This window comes from Musca domestica, unplaced genomic scaffold, assembly GCF_030504385.1.
Source record: "Musca domestica strain aabys unplaced genomic scaffold, Musca_domestica.polishedcontigs.V.1.1 1, whole genome shotgun sequence".
Lineage (NCBI taxonomy): Eukaryota > Metazoa > Arthropoda > Insecta > Diptera > Muscidae > Musca > Musca domestica.
The window spans coordinates 7194311-7214149 of NW_026712114.1; the positions used below are offsets into that span (position 1 = coordinate 7194311).

Sequence of the window (19839 nt, forward strand, 5' to 3'; positions counted from 1 at the left end):
AAAATAAAAACACAAAAGAAATGAAATGAAATGTTCTCTTCCATATCCCTGCTGTTTTCACAACAAGGTGCATGAAATGTTGATACTACCTTTGGAGAGAGGCAAACTGACAATCTATCCAACCAAACATGCACTTTATTATAATCGAAACAAATAAAACCCCTAATATGTTTGAGCTACTCTCTCATCTTCTTCTTATTATAAAATAGGTTCGGTTTGTTGTTGAAAAAATAACCCAATTTTTTTTCCTGTGAGCGTATAACATTACCAGCGGCGGCGCAAACGCCCTTTTCGGTGTTTGAAATGGTTATTGTGGCGCAAAATGCACGGCAGGGTATCTGCGCAGGCGCATCAACTTCTAAAGCACAGCAGCCAAAGGCAACAGCAGCAGTCTATCAAAGAGAGAGTGTGTGTACCCTTGTGCGTAGACTCTAAACAATCCTTTTTTTCTCGGTCTTCATACGTCAGAGGGGGTTAACAAACATCAACGTCAAGTGATTCCTAGAATTTTCAACTACCGCAAACGCTTCTCGAAAATTAACTAAAAACTATTCCAAAATTTCATGCCGCGATGATGACGGTAGTCAATCAAATGTTTCTAGCCGTGAGTAGTGAGGGGTTAGAATTTAAATTCTTTGTTATTCAAAATTTTATTGGGTTTCTATTGAATTTGACTTTGGAAAATGCTTGCATGGAATCTCTGGGACACGCGATACCAGAAAAGGCAGTACTCTGTTTCAAAGAAATATTACAGCTAATCTCTTTTACATTTTTTTGAAACATTGACTTTCGATGTGAAAACAATAGTCCTTTTGTTTTATTATTTTTATTATTATTGTATTGAGGATTATAAACTTCATATTTATTTATACCCTTTGTGGTCGTTGAAGTGGGTATATCACGATTTATAATTTTTGTGTGGCATGTTCATCAATGCTGGATTATCAAATACACTGTGAAAATGTTTAATTCATATAATTTACCGACCATTTTAGAAGAAAGCCTCTATTAAGGCTAAGAAAGTCCTAAAGTCGGGCGGGGCGGACTTTATGATACCCTACACCACTTTGCTAATTTAGTAGAGCTCCACATAACAATTAAACGATTTTATTGGAGAATTTAATCATACACGCTTTGATTATAATTGTAATTTAAAGTTCAAAGGACTAAGTATGCCGAAGCATTTGTATCTTTTAAATTCGGACTTGTATTGCCCATTTGGTGCCAAATCAATTAAAAATCAGATAAAGATATTTATGGGAGCTATATCCAAATCTGAACCGATCTCGATACAATTTGGCAAAGATATTTCTGAGCTGTATTTGATATATTTCCCTCAATATCGTTGTTACGGAGTGCATATTACGGCTGTTGGTAACATATACAACAAATCGGATTAACAATATATATGGGAGCTATAGCTATATCTGAACCGATCTTCACCAAATTTGGCATACTAGCTTCTAGACTCAATTCGGTAGCATGTGAAAAATTCCGTCCCATTTGGGCAAATATTAGACGTTTGGTGTACAATAAAAAGTAAATCGGACGAAGTTATATATGGGAGCTATATCCAAATCTGAACCGATCTCGATAAAATTTAGCAAAGGTGCTTCTGAGCTGCATTTGATATATTTCCCAAAAATTTGTTGTTACAGACTGCATATTACGGCTGCGGAGGACAAAAATAACAAATCGGATGAACAATATATATGGGAGCTATTGCAATATCTGAACCGATTTCGATCAAATTTGGCATACTTATTTTCAGGTCCAATCTGATCATACGTGCAAAATTCCATACTAATCGGACTGATATTACACGTTTGGTGCACAATAAAAGGCAAATCGGACGAAGATATATATAGGAGCTATATCTAAATTTTGACTGATTATCTCCAATTTCAATAGGGTTCGTCCTTGGGCCAAACAAATGTTATTTGGAAAATTTCATCTCAATCGGATAATAAATGCGACCTGCATTTTGTTCACAAGAATACATGGACGGACAGACGGACTGACATGCATAAATCAACTCAGAAAGTGATTCTATGGAGATCCTCAAAATTAACTATGGGTCTATCTCGCTTCCTTTTCCATGTTACAAACAACTGCACAAAGACATAATACCCTTACCACTATGTGGTGTAGGGTATAAAAATCAAATCTATCTAAGATTTTTCCCACGAATCGCTCAAATTTTAAAGACTTGCAGACTCAATGCTCTGGAATATTTACCATTTATTTGATTGACTGCAACTGAATTACTTCTCTAGAACTCTTAATACCCTCTATCATTTGGAAGGAAATTGGAAATTTTCAAAAAAATTCCGAAAACTACCACTTAAATGAAAACCGTTATATGGGGATTATACGAAGACGGGGACCTGCATACGAAATTTTTTGTCATAGGCTATAGTGTCCATTACGAATTCCAAATACGAAATTTGTTACAATTACAGTGAATAATGTCGCAAAAATCATGAAAATGCGGAGTATCGAGAGGTTCCGTCATATGGAGGCTATACGAAGACGCGGACCTGCATACGAATTTTTTTGCCATAAGTTGTAGTACACGATAAGATTTTTCAATATAAAATTTGAAACGATTCTGGTGAATAGCGTTGCGGAAATCGTCAAAATACCGACTATCGGGTGGTACCGTTATGGCTATACGAAGACGTGGACCATTACGAACTTCAAATACGAAATTCGAAATAATTCCGGTAAATAATGTCGCTAAAATCATGAAAATACCGAATATCGAGAGATATCGTTATATGGGCGCTATACGAAGATCTGAACCTGCATAGGTTTTAGTACCCATTAGGATTTTCTAGTAACGAAATTTGAAACAATTCCGGTGAATAATATCGCTATAATCATCAAAATACCGAATATCGGGAGGTATCGTTATATGGGGGCTATATGAAAACGTGGACCGACATTTACGAACTTAACCTACTAAACTATGCATGTATGCAAAATTGTAGCCTTCTATCTCAATTCGTTCGAAAGATAGCGTTATTACAACAGACATACGGTCATCGCTAGATCGTCTTAGAATTTTACGCTGATCCAGAATATAGATACTTAGTGGGGTCTATTATGAATATTTCAAGGAGTCACAAAGGAATGACAAAGTTAATATACTCTCCATAGAATGGTGTAGGGTGTAACAATTGAATGTTTTTTTTTTATACGGAAGTCTTCTGAGTATACCCTATGGGATGAGATGCTCTCGGAACGTTTTCTATAGAAAGAATTCTCCCGAAAATCTGAAGGTTTTCTAAATTAGGAAGACCTCTAAAGGCTCGCCTGTGTAGAGAAGACATCTACAGAACATCTTTAGATATCTTCTAACGTTGGAAGGCTTTCAAAGGTCTTCATTCTATGAAAGGCCTTTTGTGGTCTTCTCTCAATAAATGAAATAGAGAGTTCTTCTTTCCATAGAAGACTTTCCGAGGCATTGTGTATGTAGAAGACCTTACAAAGGGCGAACGGCACGCAAACTTTTAAAGTTCTACCTCTACTGTCTGTTTAATAACACTGCCCATTTGAACCTTTAGATTCAGAGTCGAGTAAAGAATGAAACTCACTCAAGTTCTAGAGAGGTCGCTTGAATAAGAGCAAAATTCTCTCGAAAACGAGCAGATTCTACTCTTACCGAACTTTATTTTATTCGGCTGAATATGAAAAAAAAATCTATTCAATTTGGGCTGATATTGCATATATGGTGAGCAATAATCGTAAAAATCGGATGAAGATGTATATCAAAGTTATATAAAAATCCGAACCGATCTGTATAAAATTTGACAGAGGTATTTTCGAGCTGTATCTGATGTCCCGTATCAAATATCATTGTCGTGTAGCATTGTCTTCCCATATATCGAGCTATAGCTATATCGGTACCGATGTTTACCAAAATTAAAAGTACTTGCTTTTAGCTTTAATTCCGTCGGAAGTGGCAAAATGTAGTCCATTTGGGTGGTTATTACCCATTTGGTTATATCCAAATCTGAACCGATTTTGACCAAATTTTAGACCCTTTTTTCTTAACCGGATTCAGTTAAGAAATCTGGCACCAATGATCATTGTGTGGAGTGCATATTACGCGTGTGAGGGACTTGTAGCTATATCTGAACCGTTTTTCACGAAATTTGATGTGCTTGACTCTAGACTGAATTCGGTCGGATGTGCCAAAATTCAGGCCATTTGGAGCACAATTAACCCGAAATTGGTTGAAGATTTATACGGGAGCTATATCTAAATTTGAACCGATTCTCACCAATTTCAATAGGGTTCGTCCTTGGGAGAAAAAATCATTCAACCTCCTTGCTCTTTTATACCCTCCACCATACTAATATGGATGGTATATTAAGTTTGTTATTCCGTTTGTAAAACCTCGAACTATACAGTTTAGACCCCACAAAGTCGGTTTAGCGATGTCCGTTCCTCTGTGGAAATCATTCTAGCTTCCAAATGAAAAGAGGCAGGTTGATAAAATTCTACTCAGATATGTGTTTGGCCTGCAGGACTTCTGGTATTAAAAAACGGGCTATATAGGTCCAGGTTTTGGTATAGCCCCCATATAACCTATATATAACCTACCTCCATATATTCGGTATTGTTTTACATTTCGTATTTGTAATGCGTTTTGGGTATTACAGAAAATTGATTATGCAGGTCCACGTTTTAGTATAGCCTCCATGTATTTCTCTATATTCGATATTTTGATGATTTTAGCGACATTATTCACCGGAATTATTGCACAATTTGTATTTGACGTTCCTAATGGGTACTACAAGCCATAGCAGAATATTGACTATACAAGTTCACGTCTTCGCATAGCCCCCATATAACGGTGCCTCGCTTAAATCGGGTTTTCGATGATTTTTGGGATAATGTTGACCGGAATGGTTTCAAATTTCGTATTTGCACTTCGTAATAGGTACTACAGCCAAAAAAAATTGTCTATGCTGGTCCACGTGTTCGTTTAGCACCCATATAATGGTACCTCCCTATATTCGGTATGTTGATGACTTCACCGAAATTGTTTCACACATCGTATTTGAGGGCGACGTACTTTTATTGTTCGACATTGAACAACCTACATTTCTCTTAATTTTCTCCCAGTGTACATTTTCATTCCGTTCCGCATCTTTGTTGTTCTGTTGTAAAATAGCATAACCATGGCAGGAAAAAAGTAAATATTTTTCAATTGAGCGGATATTTGTATTTTGATAAGACACATTAAAAAGTCAAAGCGCTACCGTTGTTGCACACACACACACCCACAAACACACTCTCTGATGATCTGTGTCGCTCGCTGGCTGTTTTATATGCCGCGCTTTTACTGCTCGTTGCACCCAATGTTGCATATTATTATTATCATAAAGCTTCGGCTGGATTTTTGCATTTTTGCCGCAGCAGCATTGGGGCAGAACAACGATACGCCTCATCCGACCGACGACCATCATTGGATATTGATGATGTTTGTCGATTGGTTGGTTGTTTGGCTGCGTCTTTTTTGTTTGGTTTTGCATGAAAAATTCTAGGAAATCAGTCGACCATTCATGGTAACAAGGAATGCTCTTGAGAATAATAAATATTCCACAACAACAACAGCAAAAAAGTGGCAGTAGCAGCCAACAACTAAAAGCAATGAGGCGCAATGGACAACGATGATGATGCGGAATAAAATGCAAGTCAAAAATGCAAAAAAATATCAGAATAATGGCAAAAAATATATTTATAATTTGTAAACAGTTTGGCAAAAGGCAAATTATCAATAAAATATATACTCGTGTGCTGCTTTGCGGGTATTCATATATATTTGGACAATGAGGAATTTATTTTTAGCCGATTTTATATTTAGAAACATGGGATCACTACAAAAGTAGACAAAGTAGAACCAGGTAACATTATGGACTTGTCAAGGATACGGAATAGTCTAGTGGTCAACTGAATGTCAAATTAATCATTGCAAGGGTGAACTTTTTTATACCCCCAGCCACATGCCTAGAGAGGTTATATATAATTTGATACGGCCAAAAACTTGCCTCATCGTAATAGCGATTTTAGATCCTAGGTCTCTTTGGACCAAATCCGTTTCAGGACATTTAAAGTCGATCTAGCGATGTCCGTCTGTCTGGCTGGCTGGCTGGCTGGAGCGCACAATAACTCTAGAATGGAGTATCCGATTTGGTTGAAACTTGGTGCATCGAGTTCGGAGATGGGTAATAGCTGTGCACTCCATCTGGTACCTCCACCACAAAAGGTCGAAATTTAAAAAAAAAAAATCCTGCTAAAATAAGTCAATTTTGCTCCAGCTTGGCATATCCCAATGCAGGGTGAGATAAAAAAACTGTAACAAAGTCAAAAGCCATAATGTTTACTTTGTTTCTTAAATTTATTGAATGAAAGCAAAAAATGTCGGAAATAGCATCAAATTTTAGATTAAGTTTAGATTTGTTCGAATTGTTCACCGTTGGCACGAATTATGGCCTTCAAACGGCCAATGAAACCGTCACACGCTGCCCGAATGTTGCTCTGCGGTACTTTGGCCCTGAGTCCTGTTGGAATGTCCAAGGTCTGCGGCCAAAATGTTTGCGTGCCCAAGGCTTTAATACACCCTCCAGAATGTTTTCGCGATAATCTTCGGCATTTATTATGATGACACGGTCGATAAATACAAGCAGAGAGCGACCATCAGCTGTTATGGTGGCCCACACCATCACCATGTCCGGCGCTTGAGTTCTGGTGGCCAACCGAAGGTGCACATTTTCAGCTGACCTCTTTGGCAAGTAAACACGATCATTTTGTTTGTTTACAAACTTCTGAACAACGAATGTTTTCTCATCGAAGAAAACCAAATTCGGCAGTTCACCACTTTCGGCCAAGCGAAGCAACTCTTTAGCTCTTTTGCGTCTATTTTCTTTCGTTGCGGTTACTTTTTTGTACTTTTGGGAATTTCAATGGCTTTATCCCGAGCTCATTTTTCAATATTTGCCGAATGGAATATTGCGATATGTTCAGCTCACGAGTCATTCTCCGGCCACTGCGACGCGGGTTTCGATCAAGTCGCTTCTTTATTTTTCGAACCATTTCTGCTGATGTTGCTGTTTTCTTCCGTCCACTTCCTTGACGTCGTTCACTCCCTTAATGCTACCAGTATCACGGTAACAAGCTATGGTACGAGACACAAAAGATTAATTAACATTTAAATGCTGGAGTGCTCTAACGATAGCCACTTGTGGTTTTCAAGCCAAATATAGAGAAATCACACTTTAACGCTTGAATTCCATCACTAATAATTTTTTTTTCTAGAAAAATCTCACCAAAATCCTTTTGTACACTTGTAAACAATATAATGAGCTGTCACTGAAATAATTTTAACAGCTGTCGAACGAGTGGCTTAGAAATGACAGCAGTCTAAAGTTGGTTGCAATTTTTCATCTCGTGCAAAAATGGACGATATTAATCCACTCCATTAAGTACCTCCCCCACAAATGGTCAACATTTTTAATATCCATGAAGCTCACAATTCGCAAAAAAGGCATTTTGATTCTCTTTAAATTTCACACATCTTAATATTTCTACTAACACAAGATCTGTTGTGAAAATGGAAAAAATCGGTCCACTCCTTCTGGTACCTCCCTCACAAAGGGTCAAAAAATTTTGAATAGCCATTAAGCTCATAAAACGGGAAACTAACATCCGTTTCCATTAGGCTTGGCACATCTGAATATTTTCATCAACACAAGATCTGTTATAAAAACGGTAGAGATTGGATCATTCCTTTTGGTACCTCCCCCGCAAAGTGACAAACTTAACCAAAACGATCATAAAATCCGGTTCTCTTCAAATTTCACACATGCCATTATTTTTACTAAAACTAGATTTGCTGAGAAAATGGGGAATATCGGCGGATTCCTTCTGGTACTTCCCCCATAAAAGGGTTTTTGGGATTTTAAAAAACAAAACGTTCATAAAACACAAAATTAACATCAGATGCCATTCAGACTTGGCCTATCTCAATGTTTTCATCAACACAAGATCTGCGACAAAGATGCTAGAGATCGGGCCATTTCTTCTAGTACCTCGCCCACAAAGGGTAACAATTTTTAATAACCATAACGATCAAAAAATCCGAAATAAGCATTCCAATTCTCTCCATATTTCACACATCCCATTTTTCCTATTAACAGAAGATCTGCTGTGAAGATGGGATATATCGGCGCTCTCCTTCTGGTAATTACCCACAACACAACAAAACCATTCATAAAACCCGAAATTAACATCCGATTCCATTCACACTTGTCACACCTCAATATTTCCACAAAAACGGGATCCGTTAAAAAATTGAAGAGATTGGACCATTTCTCCTGGTACCTTCCCTACATAGGGTTCATGATTTTGAAAAAGAAAACGCCCAAAGAAAGCGAAATAAGCATCCAGCTCTCTTCAAAATTTCACACATACAACATTTTTGCTAACACAAGATGTGTTGTGAAGATGATATATATATATATATATATATATATATATATATATATATATATATATATATATATATATATATATATATATATATATATATATATATATATATATATATATATATATATATATATATATATACGCGAACCCCTTCTGGTACCTCACCCACAAAGGGTCACAATTTTCAATAATTTTATCTGTCATAACTTCCCAAACGAATCAGCGATTCTTTCAAACTTGCTATTTCTAAATATTTATCTCAACCAGAAATATGAGATGAATATGGAATTAATGATTTCGAATAAAATTGGATATAAATGTTCGATTTTCTGGAAATTTTATCCATAACAATATTTTTATCTGTATTAGATGATATATAAAAATGGAGTACTCCGCTATACAATATCTTATACCTCAACATTTTCTAAGGATTATCACATATTTCATATAAAATGAAGGAAGTAGTCGATATAGTCCAAACCTGTCAATTCGCAATATTTATATCATATTTATTTAGGTCCGACACGAAATGGTCAATATTGGCCCATTCCTTCGATACCTAACCCACAGAGGGTCAACAATTTGAGTAATCATAACAATAGTCAAAATAAATTTAAATAATAGAACATTGGCTGAGGGTATACATTTGTCGGCAAAACCTAATGATATTTTTTAACTTGTTGAATTTCAAATTTATCATCAAAACTTGACCACATTTCAGACAAAAATAGCTCCCAGTGTCCGTAACCGAAAAGCCCTATAATATGGTTCAAACTCAAAACAAATAATTTTTAATTGATTACAAATATTCTCGCAAAACTTCAATTGCAAAATTAATGCTGTTGTTTTCCCCCTCTTCATTCCAGGTTTCCTGCTACAGCCATTCCGTAAGCCAAAACGTGTGCGTACCGCATTTTCACCCACACAACTGCTAAAGCTGGAACACGCTTTCGAAGAGAATCACTATGTGGTGGGAGCCGAACGAAAGCAATTGGCTCAAAATTTAAGTCTGACTGAAACTCAGGTAAGCAAGACAACGCACACAAAACTTAGAACTATGAAACTGCAGTAAAGCAAATTGATGAAGGTTTTTGTGGGTGGGTTAGCCATCATCAATGGTTAAATCTGACATAAACATGACAAGCTATGCGGATAATTTAGATGGTTTGAATAAAACTTTGTAAAACCCGATTAATTTAATTTTACGAAAGACAATTAAGAAATAAACCAAAGAAATCGGTCACAAGCTGGAACTATATACTTTGACAGTGGCAGGCGTAATTATTTCTTAGATACACAGAAATACGTATGGGACATATCGGTTTACGTTTCACTCTGACCCCCATATAGCGTTACTTCCTGATTTTCATATTCCGGTACCTCCTAATTTTCGGCATTTTGAAGGTTTCGACAAAAATTTGAAACCCAATAATAAGTAACTTGACATTTTGAGTGCTAGGCTGACAGAATCTCTCCCTCCTAAATTTTCGAGGATATGTTCAAATTGGCTGGCAAAGTGAGGCATGTAACTTTACCACCGATTTTTAAGGAGGTTGAACAAGATTTTATATATTTTAAATTATCCACTAATAACAGGATATAAACGCAAAATAACCCTTTCTAAAAAGAACAACAAAAACAAACAAAACGGAGAACTTGCTCAAAGAACGGCACGAGTTTTTGATGGCTATTAAAGACGACATTCCATACTAAAATACAAAAAAATATTTTAGGTCCTTCTCGATATTATTTTTTTAAACTCCATCTATTTTTCGGATATGGAGAGAATATACATTACATATTTAACATATTGTGAAATAATTTTTAAAATATTTTACAGCACAGTTTTTCATTCTTAAGTTCATATATGGGCCTTGTCGGTCCACGTTTTCGAATAGCCCTCATACAATGGTAACTCCCGTATAACCCTCATATAACGTTACCTCCCGATATTCGGGATTTTAATGATTTAACGGTACTATTCACCGGAATTGTTACAAATTTGGTACTTGAAGTTATTAATGGATACTGCAGCCTAGGACAGAAAATTGTCCTACCCTACACCACAAGGTGGTCAGGGTATTATGTCTTTGTGCATTTGTTTGTAACAGGCAGAAGGAAACGAAATAGACCCATAGTTCCTTTTGATGATCTGCATAGAATCACATTCTGAGTCGATTTATGCATGTCCGTCCGTCTGTCCGTCTGTCCATGTATTTTTGTAAACAAAGTACAGGTCGCATTTATTGTCCGATTAAGATAAAATTTTCCAAACAACATTTGTTTGTCCCAAGGACGAACCCTATTCAAATTGGAAATAATCGGTCAAAATTTAGATATAGCTCCCATATATATCTTCGTCCGATTTGCCTTTTATTGTGCACCAAACGTGTAATATCAGCCCGAATTGTATGGAATTTTGCATATACACCCAAATTAGGCCTGGAAGTAAGTATGCAAAATTTGATAGAAATCGGTTCAGATATAGCTATAGCTCCCATATATATTGCTCATCCGACTTGTTATTTTTGTCCTCCGCAGCCGTAATATGCACTCTGTAACAACAATATTTGGGGAAATATATCAAATACATCTCAGAAATACATTTGCTAAATTTTATCGAGATCGGTTCAGATTTGGATATAGCTCCCATATATAACTTCGTCCGATTTACCTTTTATTGTACACCAAACTTCTAATATTTGCCCAAATTAGATGAAATTTGGCACTCACGACCGAATTGAGTCTAGAAGCTTGTATGTCAAATTTGGTGTAGATCGGTTCAGATATAGTTATAGCTTTCATATATATTGTTCATCCGATTTGTTATATTTGTTACCCACAACCGTAATATGCACTCCGTAACAACGATATTCAGGGAAATATATCGAATGCAGCTCAGAAATATCTTTGCCAAATTTCATCGAAATCGGTTACGATTTGGATATAGCTCCCATATATATCTTTATCCGATTTCAAATTAATTTTGCACCAAATGGGCAATACAAGTCCGAATTTAAAAGATACAAATGCTTCGGCATATTTAGTCCTTTGAAGTTTAAATTATAATTATAATCATAGCGTGTATGATTGAATTCTCCCATAAAAACTTTTAATTGTTATGCGGAGCTCTACTAAATTAGGAAAGTGGTGTAGGGTATCATAAAGTCGGCCCCGACCGACTTTAAGGCTTTCTTTACTGTTTTTTTTTTTTTTTTTTGAAAATTGCCAAATTCGTTCCACATGGTGAAGTGTATTCAAAATTCGGCCCCTTTTTTACTTGTTACGAAGTTCCTGTAATTATCGAATGGTCGAACGGTTTCTTTCAAATCCCACAATTTTTTGCCTCCAGATATTTGTCTAACCGTTACTATTTCGAAATATTAAAGCCTTTTGAGAATTCCAAAAACTACTTCGGTTGGAAAATGTGGCTAAAGCAACAAAATCCGCCCTCTGCTTGTGGCACTGGGGCTAATGATTTGAAATGATTTTTTTTTTTCGATTTCGAATTAACGCATTAACTTTTAAAATAACGAATTTCAGAAAATATCGATGTAATGGAGTTGTATCACGTAGTAGACACATACAAATATCGTTACCGTACCGTTATATGAAGGCTGTGTCTAAAGGTGGACCTATATCAAATGTATGCAAAATCTGAAACGAATTTATTTTACGGGTCAACCTTGGGCGTAGGTGCGATATAAGGCTGCCTTTTTTAAAATTTGATAAGTAAAAAAAAGGTACAATAAGTTAAATAGTACCAGTCGGTTGTGCCGACAGATGTATACTTATGATTATTTAAACTGTTGACCCTTTATGAAGGATGTTACAAAGAAGTGGGTCAATTTTGTTCATTTCATATTGGGCATATGCCTGATTTGAATATTCCAAGGTACCAAATATTTCGACCACATCGACTATTTTCTTCACATTTTCTGAGATATGTGATAATTTTCGGAAAATGATGAAATATCGGAAGTATTCCACTTCATACAAATCAAAATATTTTAAGCAAACCGAACATTTATATCCAATGTTATGCGAAATCATAAATTCCGATATTTAACATATTAATATCAGATTTCTTGTTAAGAGAATTATTTACATATAGCAAGATGTGTGGAACCGCCGATTTGTTTCGCAGTTATGACAGAAAAAAAAAACATTGGAAATTGTGACCCTTTGTGAGTGAGGTACCAGAGGGGGTTGGGAAATATTTATCATCTTCTCAATAGATTTTGCGTTATAAAAAATGCTTGGATGTGTCAAGTTTGAAGAGAGTTGCATGTTTTTTTCCCGTTTTATTAGCGTTTTGTTTTTAAAATATTGAACCCTTTGTGGGGAAGGCACCGGGAGGAATGCGCCGATATATTCCAAGTTCACAGTGTTAGTAGAACTTCTGAACTTTAACCCTTTGTGGGGGAGGTAGCAGAAGGAATGGTCTGATCTCCACCATTTAAATAGATCTAGTGTTGATAGTAATATTAAGATGTGCCAAGTCTGAATGGAATCATATGTTAATTTCGCTCTTTATGAGATTCATGGTTAAAAGACCCTATGTAGGGGAGGTACCAAAAGGAATAGTCCGTTCTCTACCACCTTTATATAGATATTGCGTTGGCGGAAATATTGAGATGTGCCAAGTTTGATTGGAATGGAGTGTTTATTTCGAGTTTTCTGAGCATTATGGATATTCAAATTATTGACTCTTTATGAGGGCGGTACCCGAAGGAGTGGACCGATATATGCCATCTTCACACCAGACCTTGGTTTAATAAAAATAATGTGATATGTAAAATATGAAGAGAATCGGATGCTTATTTCGGATATTGTAATCGTTTTGGTTATTCAAAACGTTGACCGTTTATGGGGGAGGTACCAGAAGGAATGGTCCGATCTATACCACCGTCAAAATATTGACCCTTTGTGAGGTAAGGAGCCAGACATTTGGTTAATAAGAATAATGTGATGTATGTAATTGAAGATCACATTTTATAAGAGTTATACTTATTCAAAATGTTGACCCTTTGTGGGAACTCGATGGAGTGGACCAATATTGTCCATTTTCGCACCTGACTTGGCACTCATGAAAATATTAGGGTTTGCAATGCTGAAGCAAAATCGGACTATCCTCTCCTTTTCTGTGCAATAAATTATTATTTTTGAAAATTTCGACCTTTTGTGGGGAAGGTAATGAAAGCAGTGGACCGATATTGCCCATCTCCGAACTAGTTCTAAGTTTAATAATAATATTACGCTATGTCAGGTTTGGATCAAATCGGACTCCCTTCGAGAGTTATCGTGCGCACCAGCCAGCAAGACAAGCAGACGGACGAACATCGCTAAATAGACCATAGGGTCTAAAACCCTTATTTCGATGAAGAACTTTTTGCCCTATCAAATGATATATACCCTCTCTATGGCTGAGGGTATAAACATTTTGTTTGGCGACACTGTTAGCATTTTGTCGGTTTGTGTTTTCTCCTAAAAACTAGAAATGATTTTATGAGATAACTTTAAGCGGTTCGACATAAGGGCCCATTTGAAATAATTCAGCCAAAGTCTTTATAAGGTATTTGAGGTTTGCTTTCCAAAATACTCCAGACACAATAGTCCAACGGATTGGTATCCGGAGATGTTGGTGGCCATTGTGCGCTGGAAATAAAGCGAGGAACCTCATTTTGTAACCATTCTTGGGTGGCGCGTTCTGAGTGCGATGGTGCTAAGTTCTGTTGGAATGTCCAAGGTCTGCGGCCAAAATGTTTGGCTGCCCAAGGTTTTAATACACCCTCCAGAATATTTTCGCTATAATATTCGTCATTTATTCTGGTGCCACTGTTGATTAATACGAGCGAAGAGCCATCATCGGCTGTTATGGCGGGCCACACCATCACCATGGTCGGCGCTTGAGTTCTGGTGGCCAACCGAAGGTGGACATTTTCAGCTGACCTCTTTGGCAAGTAAACGCGATCATTTTGTTTGTTTACAAACTGCTGGATAACGAATGTTTTCTCATCGGAGAAAACCAAATTCGGCAGTTCACCACTTTCGGCCAAGCGAGGCAACTCTTTAGCTCTTTTGAGTCTATTTTCTTTCTGTTGCGGTGTAAGTTCTTGCACTTTTTGGAATTTCAATGGCTTTACCCCGAGCTCATTTTTCGTCGTCACATTATATGCCGATTGTAATATTGCGATATGTTCAGCTCACGAGCCATTTTTCGGCCACTGCGACGTGGGTTTCGATCAAGTCGCTTTTTTACTTTTCAAACCATTTCTGCCGATGTTAATGTTTTCTTCCGTCCACTTCCTTGACAGGGGCTACGCTACCAGTATCAAGGTAACGAGCGATCGTACGAGACACAAAATATTTATTCACATTTAAATGCTGGAGTGCTCTAACGATGGCCACTTGTGGTTTTCCAGCCAAATATAAAGAAATCTCACTATCACGCTTGAATTCCATCACGAATAACTTTTTTCTGGAAAATTCTGAAATGCTTTTGTACGCTTGTAAACAATATAATGTGCTGTCACTGGAATAATTTAAACAGCTGTCGGACGAGTGGCTTAGAAATGACAGCAGTCTGAAGTTGGTTGCAGTTTTTTCATCTCACCCTGTATGCTCCACATTTCGCGATTTTCATTTAAACCAGTAACTTGGAAGTTGATTTTCTTCTCAAGACCAATTTAGTTTCATTATTTCAGTTTTCGGCACTTCAATAAGAAAATGACTAGGTTTCCGCCGATTACCCCAAATACATTAATAATATAATAGCAATATGAACTGGCCAATATGAATTTATATGTGCTAGAAAAATGAAAATAAATTGCATACACAACCCCCTTTTTGGATTTGATTACTGTCCATGGGAACCATTCATTTCGGCAACCCTTCACCCAGATTTCTAATGAAAAATTCACTTATTTCAATGATCCACCCCAAATGGGGTGGGAATGCCATTAGAGCCATTATCTTACGCCATATGCTAGCTGCTATAGCAAAATAGCCAAAAAAAATATTCAATAACGGTAGTTTACAAAAAAAAATCATCCTTGTCGCAAACTTCGTCTTCTGCCTCTGTCTCTTCTTTTAAACGTTAAGTGATTGCATGTCAACTGGTCGTTAAGTGGGCTTAAGTGGCTAGAATTATTTACTCTATTCCCGGACAGACAGAGAAACGACCCTTTCACCGAATTCCAGTAAAGCATGCCTTGCAACCCTTTCGATTTTTTCAGTTTTCTTAAGGGTTGTTTTTTCGAAAATTGCCAACGGGCATAAATGACTCCTGACACCCTTTAAGGCTAATGCTTAGCTTTTGCTGCACTGAGCTATGCCACGAAACTGACAGGCTGGCTGCAATAAATGATGGCTAAAAAATAGCTTCAGCCAAAACGAAAAAAAAAAACAAAACTCAAGGGAACACAAAATTATAAATTGCAAGAAAATTACAGTTGGTAATAAAAGTAAACGCCTGTTAAATATTGTTACGTTCGTCATTATTATTAAGTGAGAATTTACATGGCAATAAGTTTTTTTGGAACAAAAATGTGGCAGAGGGGGAAAACAGGGGGTGTAACTCAAATGGGGTCGTTTTCATAGTTGAAAGTTGTGTCATTAAGCTATCATGTGTGTGTGTGTCTGTATGTGTGAAATTCTAATTGCCTTTCTTCTTCTTCCTCTCCATCTTTCTTGCAGGTGAAAGTTTGGTTCCAAAATCGCCGCACCAAACACAAACGCATGCAACAGGAGGGCGACAGCGATACCAAAAGTCAAAAAGGCAGCCAATCTGGTGATAATGATGGCAGCAAAAATGACGGCTCCCAGACAAGTTTCGAAGATCAAGATGATCTTGATATGGCCGAAGGTGATGACATTGACGAAGACGAGGATGAAGTTATCGACATGGACGATTATGATGATGCCGAACATGAGCTAATGGATGCGGAGGAGAGGAAACGCATGATGAATGAACATTTTCAGGAAATGCAACAGCGTCACTTTGCTGCTGCCCATCACGGCCATCAAATGTTCCAGCAGCATCAGCAGCAACAGCAGCAGAGTCAACAGCATCAGCAATTTCTGCATCAACATTTTTTGCAACAACATCAACAGCAGCAACAGCAATTATATGCTCAAAGTGAGCACCAAAGACAACAGGCATTGCAACAACAGCAGCCACATAATCCACAAGGTTCTTCTCCGGCACCTCAAACACAACCAGTGCCACAACAGCATTCTCCACCCAAACATTAGCCGTGTTTTGTTTAAAATGATAAGAAGGGGAGAAACACTACAGCATAATGAATAGAATTATTTAGCCAATCCGTATATTTATTAAAATTTTGAAATTAAAGTTTGTTTTCGAAAGATTTCGAAGATTTGAGAAACGAAAAGAAATAAGGAGCGATTTAGGGGTAAAATGGATACCTGTCGACCCTTTTATCCTCCAACATTTTATATCCTCCAATTTATATAGACCTTCTAAAGGTATCCGTTTATGTCAAACAAAATTTAACATTTGTTCATAACAGACATGGAAGTTTCCAAAACACTTAACTTTTTTCTGTTTATACCGTGCTTTTTGTGTTAGGCTAAGAAGTTTCCGAACTGCCCTCGTACCACTTCCTATGACAGAAAATTACCTGTACAAGTCGCCATATTCGGTTTTTCGCTTCTCTAAACGGATTTAATTCAAATCCGTTTTCTCTGCAGTTATGCGTCTATCTGTAATATCTGACAGAGATGTACAATCCTGCATTCGGTGTTCAATAATTTTAGCGGTCTTTCTTTTCAATGGAATTTATACAAATTAGTCTAATTTCTTCCAAATGATGAAGGGTATTAAAAGGTCGGCCCTGCCGAATCTTTTATTTGATTCCTCTCATCTCTAACAAATCGGGAATTTTGACTTTGGATGGAAATTCGCCTCAACGAGTTATATTGGTCCACATATTGATCAATGATTGCATAACAATGAGTACATACTATGCTGTAATTTGGAAATTCTCACATAGGCTGAAATTCGTCCCTACGAATTATTAGATTCCCATATTGACTTTGAGGTCAATTTTCACGTGTTTTGACCCAGCCACTTTTTGTAGCCAAAAGTGCTAAAATTTTATATTCTGAAATCTTAAGGGCTATGTGAAGAATTTGTTCAAAATTGGATAATATATTTTGAGGATACACTAAAAAGAGGATCTATATAAGACTGCATACTGTGTCACTCCGGCTCGGAAGCCGCAAAATTGGAAATAATGGTCGAATTTAATTTAAAATGTTGGTTTCTCATTGAAAAAATCGCCCCATATTGCTGCTCTAGACGAAATATCGGTTCACGTTATGGCTTATGACCTCCTATAAAGTTAGTGGATAATTTCGATGTTTGATTTGATTTTTCGTAAACTTAATAGGGATTTAACAGGACAGACCTCCGCTAAGGGACGTACCCAGAGTAGATGCCCTCGGCACGAGACACATTTTACACAATTTTTTTTAATACGGTTTAGAAAATAATATGATCTACCGACGTCTATTTGGATATCCCCCTCCCCGCAGTCTACTAATATTTCGCAACTTGCAACAGATTCGACTGCAATATTGAATTTCGGTTTCTCGTGGATTAAAATTCGTTCCTTGTCAATATCGGTCCAAGTTTTGTATTTCCTCAAAAATTAAGGTCATTCCAGTGCCCTTAGAAAATTAATTTTATGGTCCGATCCTCACGAAATTGAAAATGGAGGTGGGGTTAGAGTCAGAATAGAAGCCTATTGTTTTTGGTGATGATCGCAAAATATTTAGGGGTTTGAAATGGACCAAAAACAAAGAAAATCTTTATTTTGTTGTTGCTCTACAGGCCATAATTATAGACCAATCTATGCGGCATTTACCGTTGAGTTAGAGTTTAGGGCTGGAAGAAGCCTAATATTTTGTTTGGCCATCGGATAATATTTAGCGGGTAAAAAATACGCAAAATTTTCACCAAACCGCGAGTATTTTTAATTCCGGCAAAATCACAAATACATTAAAAGGTTACTTCTGACTGTTGCAGTGCTGCTGATAGCTAAGATATCGTATACAGCTACAAGCTAAAGAAGAATTCGATGTAAGTTATTCCGCTTATAGGTCAAGAACCGCTGGACTGATTTTCATCGTTCTCATCAATTCGGAATGGTATCTTGCCAGAAAAGGATAAATTCTATGAAAATCTCGTAAAAATATGAAAGTGATTTTTTTTTCAATTTTTATCGTATTTTTTATAGCATGCGATTTGTTTTATTTGGGTCAGAATTAAAGCCTGTTGTTATGGAGATGTACATTTAGGGGTTCAAATGGACAAAAAAATAAAAATTCCTGATTTCGCAGTCGTTCTACAGTTCACAATTTAAATCCACACGAGTGCGTAAATGACATTATGCTAGGGCTCTATGACATTATTTCAAAAACCTAAGGGGGCTTTCAACATACAAGTATTGTAGTGTTGTAGGGTATCAAATGCCGCACGGCTATAGCCTTTGTTTACTTGTTTTATTTTGGATTTTTAAACCCAATCATTTTGGCTTCTTTATGGAGGACATTATGTTTATTAGATTTGTTTTAGGATTTTCTCATATTGATGGATATAAAATGTTGAATTTAACAATTTTTGGATCACAAAATTGGTTTTCGAAAAAAAAAGATCACTTTCCACAAATTCTGTAAATATTGTATGAAAACTTGTATTTATGTATGTATTATTTGTATGTTCCTTTAGCTATTCAATGCATGATTAATATATAAGTTAAACATTTAAGTTCAAAAAGATTTATGTATTAACAAAAAATTAAATATTATTGCAGTTATCGATAGATCATTTATGAGTAAAATGCACCTTTAGTTACATAAATATTGAATAGAAGTTATTCATAAAATAAGTAAATAAAATTTGTATTATAAAGACAAAAAATAAATTACAAACAATATAAATATTATGGGCGAGTGCTTTAAATTTGGTTCGGGTGCTGATGGAGTATTTACTTCCTATTCCTATTGATTTTAGCGACATTATTCACAGGAAATGTTTCAAATTACGTATTTAGAGTTCGTAATGGGAACTACAGCCTATGACAGAAAATTGTCTGTGTAGGTCCACGTCTTCGTATAGCCCCAATATAACGGAACCTTCCTATATTCAGTATTTTGATGATTTTAGCGACATTATTAACAGGAAATGTTTCAAATTTGATATTTGAAGTTCGTAATGAATACTACTGCCTAAAAAAATTATCTGTGCAGGTCCACGCCTTCGTTTAGCTCACATATAACGGTACCTCCCGATATTCGGTATTTTCATGA

At 36.5% G+C, this 19839-nt stretch overlaps 1 protein-coding gene across 1 annotated transcript in view; it reads left to right on the forward strand.

Moving 5' to 3' along the window:
• The window catches only part of LOC101887946 (homeotic protein empty spiracles), a 35140-nt gene extending 15874 nt beyond the window's left edge, over positions 1-19266 (forward strand). Inside the window, exons 2-3 of the mRNA XM_005179283.4 lie at positions 9369-9526; positions 16201-19266. Coding sequence (XP_005179340.4) covers positions 9369-9526; positions 16201-16758 — 716 coding nt within the window. The 3' untranslated portion in view covers positions 16759-19266. The remainder of the gene's footprint in view (positions 1-9368; positions 9527-16200) is intronic.
• The last annotated feature ends 573 nt before the right edge of the window (positions 19267-19839 follow it).